At 38.7% G+C, this 15,931-nt stretch overlaps 1 protein-coding gene across 1 annotated transcript in view; it reads left to right on the top strand.

The window, feature by feature from the left end:
• Positions 1 to 3,521: 3,521 nt before the first annotated feature.
• Positions 3,522 to 15,931, top strand: part of TNKS (tankyrase) — a 102,956-nt gene continuing 90,546 nt past the window's right edge. Inside the window, exons 1-2 of the mRNA XM_070742135.1 lie at positions 3,522 to 4,164; positions 10,915 to 11,139. Coding sequence (XP_070598236.1) covers positions 3,606 to 4,164; positions 10,915 to 11,139 — 784 coding nt within the window. The 5' untranslated portion in view covers positions 3,522 to 3,605. The remainder of the gene's footprint in view (positions 4,165 to 10,914; positions 11,140 to 15,931) is intronic.

Raw genomic sequence — 15,931 nt, 5'->3', positions numbered from 1 at the left:
TAAAAATAAATGAATTGCGAGTTTTCTTTTCTGGGTGGATCAATCACTGTTAGGTATATTTGTTAATTAAAAATCCAAAGTTCAGGAACAAATATTTCTTAAAAACAAACATAAATTATTTTGTTTTTTTCCTGCATTTTAGCTGTCAGACCGGGCTGGGTTCTGATTTACGTTGCTCCTTGACATGCTGCACGGGTGCACACACATAGTGCTAAAATACCAGCTTTTGTGCATGCGCAAAAGCAAAAAACAGCAAATCAAGATGGTGCCATAGGTGCAGGGGAATGGCAGGCCTCCTGGATCACTGCCAGGTTCAGCAACCCAGGCCGCCAAATTACTACTGGTTCCGTAGAACCGTTCTGAACTGGGAAGAACCCGCCTCTGCTAAAGACCATCGCTTCTTTAAAAAATAGAAATGAGAAATTATAGCTCATGGAAATAACTGCCCCTCTTGGGGACAACAATGGTGATGGAGTTACATGTTTATACAGGGAAGCTAGACAAATTTGTAGAGGATTCATTGTTGGCATCTACTAGTTTTGATGGCTATTTATTAAACTGATGTGAAATATCTGATCCAATTTGTATTCAATTTAGAAAATTGTGTTGATTTAATTCAAATGTCAGTTTCAAAGAACCAGATAAATTTAATTTACCTGACTGATTTGATTTTAAAAATGCAGGGATTTTTTTTTGCAAATATGCACATTGTCAAATAGATTGAGAAAATTAATTTGGAAAATTGATTTAATGAAACAGTTTATCAACTCAGTTACTAGTACTAGTATAACTTTGATTATAGGATGGTCTGAGAAATTGAAAAGAATCTCAGGAGGCATTGGTAAAATACTTGGGTACTATTGCCAAGAAAACTACATGGGTGTGTGCATAAAATCACTAGAAATGAAGCTCAACTTAAACTTTATCTGAATAACAAGAAGCACGCTAGAAAAACAGTTGTAAGGTAGCCACAGAAGAAAAAGAGGTATCATCCTTTTGCCCTTATGTATGAAGTTCCTGAATTTATCTGATTAGTCAGAGAAGAACACAGTATGTTAGATTAAATGGGCCTTTATTCTAATCCTGCAGGTTTTAAAAATATGTTTCTAAATCCTACAGTAATATTTAATAATAGAAAAGGCACAGTATAATTGAATCAATTTATTTCAAAAATACAAGATTGCCATCTTGTGGTTATTTCAGTAACTTATTATCCTGACAATTTAACATTGATATTGCTGTAAACTGAGTCCCCTCAGGATTGGGCGGCATATAAATCAAACATATTGAATTAAATAAATTAAACTAAACAGTTTATTTCTTAATAAGGCACACTCTGAAAGATATTTTAAGATGGTTTTCCAGACAAAAATATTTCAGACGGTTTTCTTCCCTAGCCTCTTTTGAGTCGTTAAGACTAAAGTACAGTACAGTACAGTGATCCCCCGATCATTGCGAGGGTTCCGTTCCAGGACCCCTCGCAATGATAAGTTTTTCGCGAAGTAGCGCTGCGGAAGTAAAAACACCATCTGCGCATGCGCAGATGGTGTTTTTACTTCCGCCGCAGCAGCGAGGAGCCGAAGATTGGGGTTTCCCCACCGCCCACGCAAACTCCTCGCTGCCGCTCGCCCGCCCTTCGCCCGCCCACGCCGTTCGCTCACGCCGCTTCCCAGCTGAGTCCTGAAGCCAATTCGCTTCAGGACTCAGCTGGGAAGCGGCGCGAGCGAACGGCGTGGGCGGGCGAAGGGCGGGCGAGCGGTGGGCGCACGGGCAGGCAGGCGGCGGACAAGCCGTTCGCTCGCGCCGCTCGCTCGTGCCGCTTCCCAGCTGAGTCCTGAAGCCAATTCGCTTCAGGACTCAGCTGGGAAGCGGCGCGAGCGAACGGCGTGGGCGGGCGAAGGGCGGGCGAGCGGTGGGCGCACGGGCAGGCAGGCGGCGGACAAGCCGTTCGCTCGCGCCGCTCGCTCGCGCCGCTTCCCAGCTGAGTCCTGAAGCCAATTCGCTTCAGGACTCAGCTGGGAAGCGGCGCGAGCGAACGGCGTGGGCGGGCGAAGGGCGGGCGAGCGTTGGGCGCACGGGCAGGCAGGCGGCGGACAAGCCGTTCACTCGCGCCGCTCGCTCGCGCCGCTTCCCAGCTGAGTCCTGAAGCCAATTCGCTTCAGGACTCAGCTGGGAAGCGGCGCGAGCGAACAGCGTGGGCGGGCGAAGGGCGGGCGAGCGGCAGCGAGGAGTTTGCCTGGGCGGTGGGGAAACTCCTCGCTGATGCCCGCCGCTCGCCCTCCCGCCAGCAAGAGGGGGAAGACCCAGGGAAGCCGCCCAGCAGCTGATCTGCCCGGCGCCATCTACGCATGCGTGCCCATAGAAAAAAGGGCGCGCATGCGCAGATGGTGTTTTTACTTCCGGGTTCAAAAATCGCCATATAGCCGTTTCGCAATGATCGGGATCGCAATACCCGGGGGATCACTGTACTTTCTGTCCCAATACTGGACCAATTGTGAATGCCTCATAGTTTTATGGGATGTAGTGTTTCATTGTAGCACCTCATTGTAAGCAGACTTCCAGGTTTTAGTACAGAATCGAACACTTTTTCTTTAGACATGTGAATGGATTCTTTAAACCATATTTTAATGAACTTATTAAATAATAAAACACTGTCAAAGAGTGACTCTAGCATGAAAGATGCTAATCTAATTGCCGTTTTATTTTTAAGATACTTATGAACCTCAAACCTGTTTTTGTAGTTCTGCAGCTCTGGATTATTTTCCTCAATGAACCAATAAATTAGTGTTTTGAACTCCTTTGTTGTTGTTTTTTAACAACAGTTAAAGTTCTAGTTTTAGAACTTGGGCAGAGAACAGATCACATTTTCAGTTTTTGTTTTTTGCACCAAAAGACAAATTCCTTGTTTGTCCAATCACACTTGGCCAATAAAGAATTCTATTCTATTTTTAAAAAAATTATTAGACTTACTTTAAAAAATACAAAAAATACAGAATATAGGGGGGAAAATACATATTATACACAGTAACTAACCCCTAGGGTTCAATTCATATCGACGGTTTACATTTATACTGTTTGTATAACTTATATATTTCTCTACTATTCTTTTTACAACTCAGTCAAACAAATATATAGTCTCCTTAACATTTCTATATATTTTATTTATTGTTATTTTTCCCTCCTTTCCAAGCAATCCTAAAACAAGTTCCAAATTTCATAATACTCCGAATCCTCCTTATCTTTTAGAATAGTACAGTATATTCTATTCTATTATTTGTAGTCACTGTCAACTGGGTAAAATCTGGTTAATGACACTAGATTAGAATTATGACGGGGGGGGGACCCTTTAAAAACAAGCGGCAGACTATTATTTCGAAAACTCCACGAAAGCCTCCATCAATACAAGAGTTCCCTCCTAAGGCACCTAAACACTCGACGCTCCGAGGAAAGACTTCCGCTTTCGTCTTCCGTCATCTCGCTGCCTTTTACGTCACTTCCCGCCTGCCGTCTCCCCGATTGGCTGCCCGGAGCCGGATGCGAGGGCGGGCCATCCTTCCCCGTTGCCGCAGTGACAGGACCCCGAGCGCTCTCGGAGCGGGGGGGAAATGGCGGCGGCATCCTCGTCGTCGCGTCGCTCGCAGCAGCATCATCACCACCACCCCGCTCATCCTCCAAGTCATCACTCGGCCCAAGCGGCCGTCTCTCCGCCTCGCAGCCCCAACCTTTCCCCCACCGGAGCTTCCCCTCAGCAGCGGCCCACTCTGGCCGGAGTCGAGGGCGAGGCCCCCAGCAACAGCAGCCGGGAAGGGACGGCGGGAACCGAGAGGCCTTTCTCTCCGGAGAACGCCTGCGAAAGCTCCGGGCCGCCGCCTCCGCCGGGCTCCGGAGCCAGCAGCGCCGCAACTAGCAGCAGCAGCGGCAGCAGCTCCGGGTCTTCGTCTTCCTCCTCCGCAGCTTCCAGCCCGGCTGCTCCCGACAGCCCCGACCCGCCCCCGCCCCCCTTGCAGCCCCTTCCGCCGCCCGTGGGAAGCGGCGCTTTTCGAGAGCTGCTCGAGGCCTGCCGCAATGGGGACGTAACCCGGGTCAGGCGCTTGGTGGATGCTACCAACGTCAACGCCAAAGACATGGCCGGGCGGAAATCCACCCCTCTGCACTTCGCGGCAGGTGAGGGGCGAGGCGTGTGGGGCGCTTGGAGGTGGGGGGGGGGACTTCGGGGTATAGTATCTGGCCCGCCGTTTGGTTGGGATGCTTTGCCACCGCAGAATAGAATAGAATAGAATTCGTTATAGGCCAAGTGTGATTGGACACACTAGGAATTTGTTTTTGGTGCACATGCTTTGGTGTACATAAAAGACAAGAAACATTTGTCAAGAATCATAAGGTACAACACTTAAATGCAATAGGGCAGTGATGGTGAATATTTTTTTCCTTGGGTGCTGAAAAAGCGTGCATGCATAACTGCCCACACCCATTATTTAATGCCTGGGGAGGGCGAAAACAGCTTCCCCCACCCCACTCCCAGAGGCCCTCCGGAGGCCGCAAACAGCCTGTTTCCCAACTTCTGGTGGGCCCAGTAGGCTGGTCTTTCACCCTCTCCAGGCTCCAAAGGCTTCTCCCAGAAGCAAAAAATGCCCTCCCAGAGCTTTTGTGTGAGCAAAAAACCAGCTGGCTGGCGCACACATGCACATTGGAGCTGAGCTAGGGCAATGACTTGCATGCCAGCAGATATGGCTCCTCATGCCGCCTCTGGTACCCATGCCATAGGCTCGCCATCACTGTCATAGGATATAAATAAGCAATCAAATCACATTAGGAAACAGTCAATATAAATTGTAAGGATACAAGCAACAAAGTTATAGTCATGCAGTCATAAGTGGGAAGAGATGGGTGATGGGAACAATGAGAATAGTAATAGTAATGCAACCTTAGTAAATAAGTTTGACAGTGTTGAGGGAATTATTTGTTTAGGAGAGTGATGGCGTCCGGAGAAAAACTATTCTTGTGTCTAGTTGTCTTGATGTGCAGTGCTCTATAGTGTTGTTTTGAGGGTAGGAGTTGAAACAATTTATGTCCAGGATGTGAGGGGTCCGTAAATATTTTCACAGCCTCTTTTTGACTCATGCAGTAAACAGGTCCCCAGTGGAAGGCAGGTTGGTAGAAATTGAGTCCCTCAGGAGTTGGGCGGCATACAATTTCAAACAAACAAACTTTCTGCAGTTCTGATTATCCTCTGAAGTCTGTGTCTTTCTTGTTGGGTCACAGAACCAAACCAGACAGTTATAGAGGTGCAGATGACAGCCCCAGTGATTCCTCTGTAGAGATAAAGAAACAACCACTCACTGTGCAAAAGCCTCTAAAATCAATGGCTCCAGCTCCCTCTTGACCAAAAAAGAGGTGATAGTAAGCCATAATTGGCTTCAGGTTTTCCTCCTGCATGGAGCAAGGAAAAGCTTTCCACAGGCAGCGAAATAACTAGGTACCCCATCGTCTGTGGGAACCATTCTCTCTGCTCTTGTCTGAGCCACCGAGAGCAAAGGAGAGTTTGCCTTGCTCAAACTGATCCTTGTACTGTCCAGTAAAGAATGTAGGAGATTGTGCCTGCCTATTTTGGCTTTTTATTCTTTCTGGGGGCTCAGGAAAGAGAGAAAGGGATAAATCAGGGAAGGGGTGAAAACGTATATTGAGGGAGCAACTGCTGTGTTTTGCTTTCTTAGCAAAGCAGTGGGAAAGATGATCCTGTTAGAGCAAAGTAGGCTTGCACTTTGTATTAAATCATAAAATAGTTAATTGGTCAGATTTCGGCTTAGGCTATGATGTGAATCCAGCCATTGTTGTAATATGGTGAAGGAACCAAGAAAAGTATAAGGACTTGGCTCAGAATGGCTGCCTGGAGAAATGCCCATTCTGTATGGATCCCTTGATGAGGAAATGTATAGTTCCGAAGAATGTGAATAAGGAGTTCTTGGGAAAGGATTCTCTATATAACTTGCAATCATTCCTGGAGAAGTGAATAGTCCTGTATCCCTTACTACAGCATTCATTTAAAGAACAAGGGATGTAGAGCTTTTTAATTAATCCCAGTTTAGCAATAGTTGTTTCTAAGTTTTCACTCCTCACATTGTGTTTTTCAGTCTATGGCTTTCATAAAATGTCCAACAATGTGAACTTATAATTAAGTAGAAGATGCAGTGCCAGAAATTTTTATACGGTTTCAGCAAAGACCATGTGGTATGGAGTTTCACGAATTAGACTTACTAAAATCAATTTCATATGAAATTATTCCTTTGAGTGGTCTATGCAGTATGAAGTAACAAGAGAAATAAATTTGTTTGCAATTTCACATTCCAAGAAAGAAATGGCAAAAATAGTGGAAAAGCATAAAAAACTTGAAAGTTTGATTCTTGGAATAATTTTACTTAAACAATTATTTATGGAATTGAATGGTTGATTTTGAAGAGCTAGCTCAAAGACTGGTTGATTACATAACTGGCATTTTTAGTTTTGTTACATATGTGAGGAACAATATGCACGGAAATAATGATTTTCTCTTTTTCAGAAGCACTGTTTATTATTACAGCAAATGTTTTAAAGTTTCCAAAAGAGGGACTTAAAGGATAGATCACATGCTTAAATCAGTTTAATAGACTCCCACCCCCTCCCCAAACTTCTATTTCCAGTATTCTCTTGGGAAGACATTTCAGTCAGTATGAAACAAATATGGTATTATTTCCACAACCACATTTTGTACTAACTGAAAAAAATTCTCCCATTTATTTCTGTTTGGACAAACAATATGGAAAACACATGTTTAGGTTTGAATGCAGGCTATCCAAAACCAACTATTTTCCCTTTATTGGTAAAACTCCACAAGTTTTTTTAAAAAAATGTCCTGCTTTTCTGAGACACAGAAAATAAAATGAGGCAAAGATATTTCAAATTACTCCCATCATCTCCCTTCCTGTTATCTAAAAGAAAAACCTTATGGAGGTTCTAATATTTGTTCCAGTAATGTGGTGTAGTTTGCCCTAATAGCTTAACCTGATTGTAGATGCATTAAGGGGGATGGTTTCATGTAATAATTGTCAGGATAAAAATTGAGAGACTTGAATTCTAGTACTGCTTTAGGCAGAGAGTTAGCTGGATAATTTTGAAAAATATTTTCCTCTTAATTCTAGGAAGAAGGCAATGACAGACCACTTCTAAAACACCTTTCTGAGAAAATTGCAGGGATTTTATTTATCAAGGCAGTCATTAGGAGTCAAAAATCGGCTTGAAGGCCTAACTACACAATAAATGCATTGGAGATAGTGCTGTCAGTTTGTATGTAAAATTGATTAGATCTCACCTGCAATCTGTGAAATTCTACCCAATCTGCATCAAATAGTTATAGGTTTAGTAACAGGGTATTGATTTGCAAAATGTCAGTGGTGTCATTGTATTAAAAATTAGTTTAGAGGAATAAATAATATTAGATTCAGGAGTGACGTGACAGGTTAGATTCATACTGGTAATATCAAGCAGTAAAATGATGTTTTTAAAATGATGTTGAAACGGTGTTGACACAATTTGTTTTAGGATTACACTATAATTCTAACCCACGATATAAAAAACTTTAATCTTACAGAGATGTAGGAATAAGTAGCGGAGAGAATAAAATAAACCAGAAATTGGTAAAGAAAACAATCATTATTTTATATTATTTTAATTTACATAAATGATTAGAAAACTCAAACATCCATGAATCACAGAAAATGTAACTTTCAAAATGATTTAAAAATTTTTTTTTAACTTCAATTCCAAATTGGAATAAAAGTAGAATTTGGAAAATTACTTGTTATGTCAACAAACGCTTTTGTGTCAACTTGTGACTATAACATTTCTGCTCATTTTTGCATATACTGTATACTTTACTCCATGGTACACTGTTATTTGTTTCTCAGTCAGAATAAGGTATATATGCACATTTCCCCATTTTTCCAAACAATCCATTTGCTACTTGCCACAGTCTTAAATTGTATAGGATCCAACCACTTCTAATTGATCAAATATCAAGAATGTCTGCTGTGACAACTTTTTAAAAAGTTGCTTTAATATTTGAAACAATCTCTGATGGGACACTTAAATATACACAAACATTTACCATATTTTTCAGAGTATAAGATGTACCTTTCTCCCTCACTAAAAGTAGGTGAAAATTTAGGTGTGTCTTATAGACTGAATATGGGTGTTTTGGGCCTCCTGAATCCTCCGTGTGTTGCATTTTAGCTCTTCCCGGCCCCCAGAAGCAGTGTTCACATGGCCCTTTTTTTGCCAAAAATGGCCCTGTTTTTGGGCTCCCGAGCTCTCTATGCATCATGTTTTCGCCCTCCTAGGCCTTCAGAAGCACTCTTCATCCCCAAAATGGGCCCTTTTGGCAAAAACAGGTGGTGCAGAGCACTGCAGAGTGCTTCTAGGGGCCTGGCAGGGGAAGATGAACAGAGGCCAAAACCTATTTTTTATTGTTTTCCTCCTGTAAATTTAGGTGTGTCTTATAGGCCGGTGCATCTTATAGTCCAAAAATATGTTATTTTATTTCAGTTTATACTTGGCTTCCTGGTATACATAGCAATTAATAGTCACAGTCAAAAAACTGAAAGCTGACTAATTTTTTTTAAAAAAATATTCTACTCAAAGAATTTGACAGTAAAAGTTTTGCATTCCTTGAATGAAATATATTATTCCTTTCCTACTGCCCCACGGAAGATTTTTTCTGGTCAGTCAGAGAGCTTTAAGGAAACTGTCCAAAATTCAAGGGAGTGAATTATTAATTTTTAAGTACAAGGTATTAAAAATGCTATCTTTTAATTATAAATATTTTATTCAATTGATGAAAATATTTGAAATTCCATGTCAGTTCACACAGATCTTTGCAAAACTGATAGTTGATGAATTCCATTCCATTCCACACCATTATCTTAAACATTAAAGTCATGATGAAATGAAACAAATTCATGGTATATGAGGGACAAACAATGAAAGAGGAGATATAAATGCCTATAGATGAGTCATCTCCCCCCCCCCATTTAGTTATCATACCATTAGTGATTTTTGAATGTTATATAGCATATACCCGTAGGTAGGTTGTTGAGAATTGATTTTTGCTTAATGTTCTTATTGTCTTCTAAACTTATTTGATCTCTGTGTGTGAGGCTCTCAGAGTACATTGGAAAGGCTCCACCATTCACAAAGTGGCATAACTTTTGCAGTTTTACTGGAGCTAATATTTCAAAATCGAATTGTCACTGAAGGAATTTTTTTTATTGTTGTATCATATGGGAAAGGAATAATTTCCTCTCTTGCTACAATTCCTTCTGGGAATCACCCTTAAGGGGACACTTAAACCTTGAGGGGACATGGAGAGGGAAAATCATTGATTCTAATAGACACTTAGGACTGTGATAAATAAATTCATGTCCTAAGTTCTAATATAGTGCTTCATAGGAGATGTTAAAAATATAAAGTAAGGATGACTGCTAAGTGAACTGAATGTGCAACTCTTTCTAAGCCTATAGATAATGTAAGCGATACACTTCAAAAACTAGTGTGAGGAGCCGGGATAAAAACTAATTTAAAGTAACTAGATTTAATTAAGATAAATGTAGATAATATGATAGTTCTAATAAAGTATTTAATGATTTTTCCCTTCTATCATATAAAAACTGTAGCTTGGTAACACTTTTTAAGGTCTCTAGAGTTGGATATGCAGGATTTTCCGCGGGATTGTGTGTCTCCGCCCTGTAATCTTGCTTAAGTATTATAGAAATATTAATTTTGCTATTGAAGCTTTGATTGAAGGAATTGAATTCCCATGTACATAATAATGATACACACATAGAAAGTAGATTTAAATCTGTTTATTAGTTGGTTTGGATCAGAATGGATTTAATTTAAATCAAGTCAATTAAATCATGATTTAAATCACTAGTAAAAAGGCTTGATTTAAATCAACTCTGTTTAAATCATAATTTTTAAAGAGTAACTGACATCTCTGTCCCGCGGCGAAACATCCTCTGACTTGCTATTGACTCACCGACAGTCCCAATATTGCAGAATAAGAAGCCTCATGATACATTACTAAGCTCCATTTCATGCTCAATAAACTAAATTATTAATGTATCTTAAAAGAGAAAACTATCTTGAGATAGGTTTTTATTCCAAAAGCATTTTATTAAAATAAATATGATAAATTTTAAAAATCAAATTTTAAAAAAATCATTGATATTTATCCACCCTGGTTTGGATGTTTATTACTGTATATGTGCACTTTGATATATAGCTGTTTTTTAAATAACAACTCTAGAACATGTGGTTAGTAGAATTCAAGACCAAGGTATAAAGAATAAATTAGAATTACTTTATAATATGTAAATAGATATATTGCTCTTGAGTTAAAATGATATATAGAAAATATGCCCCCATTTTGATGGAGCGGTACGAATGTTGTTTGGTGGTGGGCACTTTGAACACTGAGCACATTGTTATGTGTTGTGTGAATGTTTTATTGATATATTATTATTATAAAAATCAATACAAATTAAATTTAAAAAATAATAACAACTCTAGAAAGTTTCTGACCTGAATTAAAGTAACAGGCCAGTAAAGTAAATTAGATTATCTTCTATATTTTAACATTATATTTTGCTGTAGAAAAGGATTTCAGCAGGAAAGAGGTTAAAAATATTTTATGATTGGCATTCCTAAACTTTTAAAAAACCAACAAAGCAAAATAGAGCTATACTATTTGCAGTGTATTAGCAACAGAGTAAACTATAAATGCAGTAAAATTTATTTTAGAGAGTTATACTCCTGTGTGTCATATACAAGTGATAATATTTATACATTCTATATCTCATTAATTCCACTTCTTTTCACTAGGTTTCGGAAGAAAGGATGTCGTGGAACACTTGTTACAAACAGGAGCTAATGTTCATGCTCGTGATGATGGTGGACTGATACCTCTTCACAATGCCTGCTCCTTTGGTCATGCTGAGGTAGTTAGCCTCTTGTTGTGTCAAGGAGCAGAACCAAATGCCAGAGACAATTGGAACTATACCCCTCTGCATGAAGCTGCAATCAAAGGCAAGATAGATGTGTGTATTGGTAAGTACACCTTTCTTCAAAACGCCTTAACTGTTTTTTATGTTTAAAAAATTGGTAAGTATGAAAGCCAAAGGTCACTTAGAAAATCCATTGAGTAGTCTGTACAAATCATCTAATTGCATTTTATAGCTCATAATCCATGGTTCTTACTGTGCAATACAAAAATAGAAATAGAATGAAACTTAAATCGGCCAAAACAATGAATACATTCAGCACTGCCAAATCAGTTTAAATATAAAATGCTACCATCTGTGGATTGAAAAATCTTGATATTTGATTCATAGAATGCTTGGAAATAACTTAACAACTTTTTAAAAATGTAAGGTAAGAGATAGCTGCCTATCCTTACCATATGTAAAATTTGAGAATACTTTCTATAATGTTTTCAGCAGGTTTTGATGCTGTGTAGGTTTTGTAGTTGTGATCATTATCATAAGACAGTAATGTGTAAAGGTAACAGTGTAAGAATATATTTAATTTAATTGTAATTTAACTTCTATATCAGTTAGGTTTTGATATTAAACATAATTGTCATTTCCTTTATTAATTATTAAATTCTTGACTTGACAGTTTTTCCCAAAGTAACCAGAAACCTTCTAAAACTAAATCAAGTAGTAAGTAGAGTAAGTAAGTTTAGTTGTAATCACAGGTCATAAAATAAAAAACATACCTTAAAATACAATATAATAAAATAACAGTAGAATACGGAGTTATAAAATAATATTGGATGTAAAAAAGTTAAAGAGAAATCTGAGGCTACAAATAAAAAATATTTCTAAGTTTAAATTACAGTGCAGCAAAAGTATCAATTTGGAAACAATTGCATGAAGATAGTTGAGTTACTTGAGACCTGAACTCTTGAGGTCATCTACTATCAATTAAGTTAGATAGAAAAATATGATACCTCTATAGTTTATAATGTTTTATTAATTTTTGGATTCCTTCCTTCCTTCCTTCCTTCCTTCCTTCCTTCCTTCCTTCCTTCCTTCCTTCCTTCCTTCCTCCCTCCCTCCCTCCCTCCCTCCCTCCCTCCCTCCCTCCCTCCCTCTCTCCCACCTACCTATTTACAGAGGAAAGATTGGGTGTGTGTGTGTGATCCAAGTGCCAGTTCAACAGCCAGTGCATCCACTGCCTTTCATTTTTATTTGTTATATTTTGAGCAATGAATGAATTTATTTGTTATATTTTAAAAAATGAACAACAAAAGAAAAGGTGGCTATTTCCACTCTTTTTTCATTTTTCAACCAACTTGCTGTATTTAATGAGAGAACCTGAATCAGATACTGTATTCTCACTTTCCTCAAAAAAATCAAAGGGAGATCCCAATGATCTGCTGATATGTAAACTTTATGGCAAGTTGTGGGGCGCAAAGGGCCTGAAGTAGTATGTTGTTGACCTGTCTGTTGAGGAATAACGTTTGGACAAGATTAGCTTTTAGAAAAAATGTGTGTGTGTGTGTGTGTGTTTGTTTGTGTGTGTGTGTGTGTGTGTTAAAGGTTATAAAAGTGGTATCCAGACTCAAGTTTCATTGAATTACAGTATCTTTTTTATATAATAGTATAGGCAGTCTCCTGTTAATGAGATTAATTGGAAATTGGAACTCTGTCACTAAACAACACAGTTGCAAAAAAACATAACATGATGATGGCTGTTTTAGGCAAAATCCCACATGGATATGAGGCACAAATGTTACATAATCACTATTTGTAGTTTCTTGCCAGCTTACCCACATTGACTTTGTTTATTGGAAGCTGGCAGAAGCTGCAAATGATGATCATGGGTCACTGTAACAATTCTAATTACAAGCTGGTTGCCAAGCGTCCGAATTGCGATCACATCTCTGTGGGACTGTTGCAATGGCTGCAACTTTGAGGACTAACAAGTCTTGTTCAGCCCCGTGATAATTTTAAATGGTCACAGAAAAGTTGCTGAACAAATGGTCATTAACTAAGGACTACCTATAGAAGCAGTTTCAGTGTTCTTAGGATCATCTTTGTGAACACATTGCTCTATCTTCAAATCTGCCCTTATATATCTGCAATTGATCTAAACAGAGGGTTTTTTTAAGACTAAGATTTTCCATATTAAATGCATAGTATTTCTCTCAATCATTCGCTGATGCAAAAAGTAATTTTTAAAAACAAAAACAAAAACTTAATTATATAATTAATTGCATATTGATTAAAGCTGACAGTGAATGCACCAAGAGTATATGAGATTAATTTCGCATTGCTGTGCATCATTCAAATAATTATACAACATTGGTTCTACATCATTTACATCTAAAATATGTATTTAATTTCTATCAATCAATCTTGCATCAATACTGCATGTATAACAGATATTATCAGAGAGTCAGTTTGTTACCTCATAAGAGCCGACGTGGCACAGTGGGTAGAGTGCAGTATTGTAGGCCACTAAAGCTGACTGCTAGATCTGCAGGTCAGCGGTTCAAATCTTATCACCGGCTCAAGGTTGACTCAGCCTTCCATCCTTCTGAGGTGGGTAAAATGAGGACCCAGATTGCGGGGGCAATAGCCTATCTCTGTTAAAAAAGTGCTATTGCTAACATGTTGTAAGCCGCCCTGAGTCTAAGGAGAAGGGCGGCATAAAAATCGAATTAATTAATTAATTCAGTGGTTAAGGCACCAGGCTACAAACCTGGAAATTGGGGTTTTTAATCCCACTTTACCTTCAAAGCCAGTTGGGTGATCTTGGCCCTATCTTCTTTCTGAACTCTAGGAAGCAGGCAATGGCAAATTGCCAAGAAAGCTAAAGGGACCTGTCCAGGCAGTGACCAAGAGAGAAAGCATTAAGTAAATAAATGAAATTACAGTAGGCTGAAAAAGAAAAAAAAAGGAAATAAATGAAATGACAGCACTACTTCCCAAAATTGCAATATATGTGCAGTGTTTTTGCTAAAAACCAAATAGGAAATTTATGGCTCTGATATCCCTTATATTCTATAATGGAGCTCCTCTGACGACAGCCAGGATTGTCCTCTTTAAGTGATGCAGTTAGGTGACATTCCCATTAATCATGGCTAATTAATGGTAATTCCCATCCCAGTTGCTATTGTTACCTGAGAACTACCTATATCAATGGTCCCCATACTGCCCAACCTTTCCGGCTTTGGGAATGGTAGAGAGGAAGAGGAAATAGTTCTGTGTGAATGTCAAGCTAATATGCTTGCATGCACAGCTCCATTTCTGCAAGGGGCAGCTACATGTGTGCACACATGCATGAAACTCCATTTGTGTGAGTTTTGCTTCATTCCAGTGCGTTTCAGGCTGCCAGCAACAACCTGGTTCCAAATGGGCCTCAGCCATGGCCCAAGGATTGGAGGACCCTGACCTATATATAAAATATTTAGATTGCTTTTCATCAAAAATTTGTGTCAACTTCTTCCTGAAATGTTTTTTACTACAAAGGCCTGGGAATGAAATACTTTATTCTAGGAATGTCTAAAAATTAGATCATTATTATTCAGATTCACCCATCTCATTCTTAGGGGGATATATATTGGATATGGATATTGGATATTTTCGAAACACAATTATCTGATAAACATAATCAATTTAAAATGTATAATGTAACAGTAATTTAACTGACGCTGTTAAATCTACAGTTATATTCTGAAGAATGTAATGGTTTTACATAAATATTAATATCAACTTATTATATTGAAGAAAATTTGCTTTTTTTTTAGTTTACAATGTGATTTACTTCACTTTCTGTTAATTGAACATTGAATTGAATACTTAGTAAATTTGGTAAAGAATAAAGCAAGATTATGCAACCTACCCGGAATAATGTTATATGAGGAACAAGGGTTATTAAAGTGGAAATAATGAAATATTTAAGCAGTATATGTTCATTTTAAAAAAATTAATGTTCCTATAAACAACTATCTGTCTCAGGTTGCCCTTTATCCCCAGTTTTATTTGCGTTATTGATGGAGGTCTTGGCAAATGCAATTAGGGAAGATTCATTGATTGAAGGAATTGATGTACAGAAGAAAACTAAAATAAATTTATCTGCAGATAATACATTATTATTTCAAAATCCTGTAGTTATTATAGAGAGGATAAATTTACACCTGAATGAATTTAGGAAATATAGTGGATTACGAATAAACTGGGGAAAATCAGAAATGATGTTATATAACCACAGTAAAGAAGAAGAAATAAAAACATAAATTTAAAATAGTAGATATTAAATATTTGCAACATATTTTTGCTGATAATGAAAAGGAAATATTTAAATCCCAAAAAATATTCAAGACCTAAAGAAAACAAATTATGAAAACTTAACGAAAGATATAAAATATGTTGTTGTTGTTAGTTGTGAAGTTGTGTCCCACCCATCGTGATCCCATGGACAACGTTCCTCCAGGCCTTCCTTGCTTCAGTAACTCCATCCAGCCACCTCATTCTCCGTTGTCTCCTCTTTCTTTTGTCCTCAATCTTTTCCAGCATTAGGCTCTTCCCCAGTGAGTCCTTCCTTCTCATTAGCTGGCTAAAGTATTTGAATTTCATCTTCAGGATCTCGCCATCTAAAGAGCAGTCAGGGTTGATCTCCTCTAGGACTGACCGGTTGGATTGCCTTGCAATCCAAGGGAATCTCAGGAATCTTCTCTAGCACCATAGTTCAAAGGCCTCAATTCTTTGACGCTCAGCCTTCCTTATGGTCCAACTTTCTCAGCCATACATTGCAACTTGGAAAACCATAGCCTTGACTACAGGGGGTGGATCAAAAAATGGAAACACTTTTTGGCATCATAATGTTTAAA

Source organism: Erythrolamprus reginae, chromosome 2, assembly GCF_031021105.1.
Source record: "Erythrolamprus reginae isolate rEryReg1 chromosome 2, rEryReg1.hap1, whole genome shotgun sequence".
Classification (NCBI taxonomy): domain Eukaryota; kingdom Metazoa; phylum Chordata; class Lepidosauria; order Squamata; family Dipsadidae; genus Erythrolamprus; species Erythrolamprus reginae.
The sequence above is the reverse complement of the archived record's forward strand: the minus strand, read 5'-3'. Positions and strand labels throughout refer to the sequence as shown.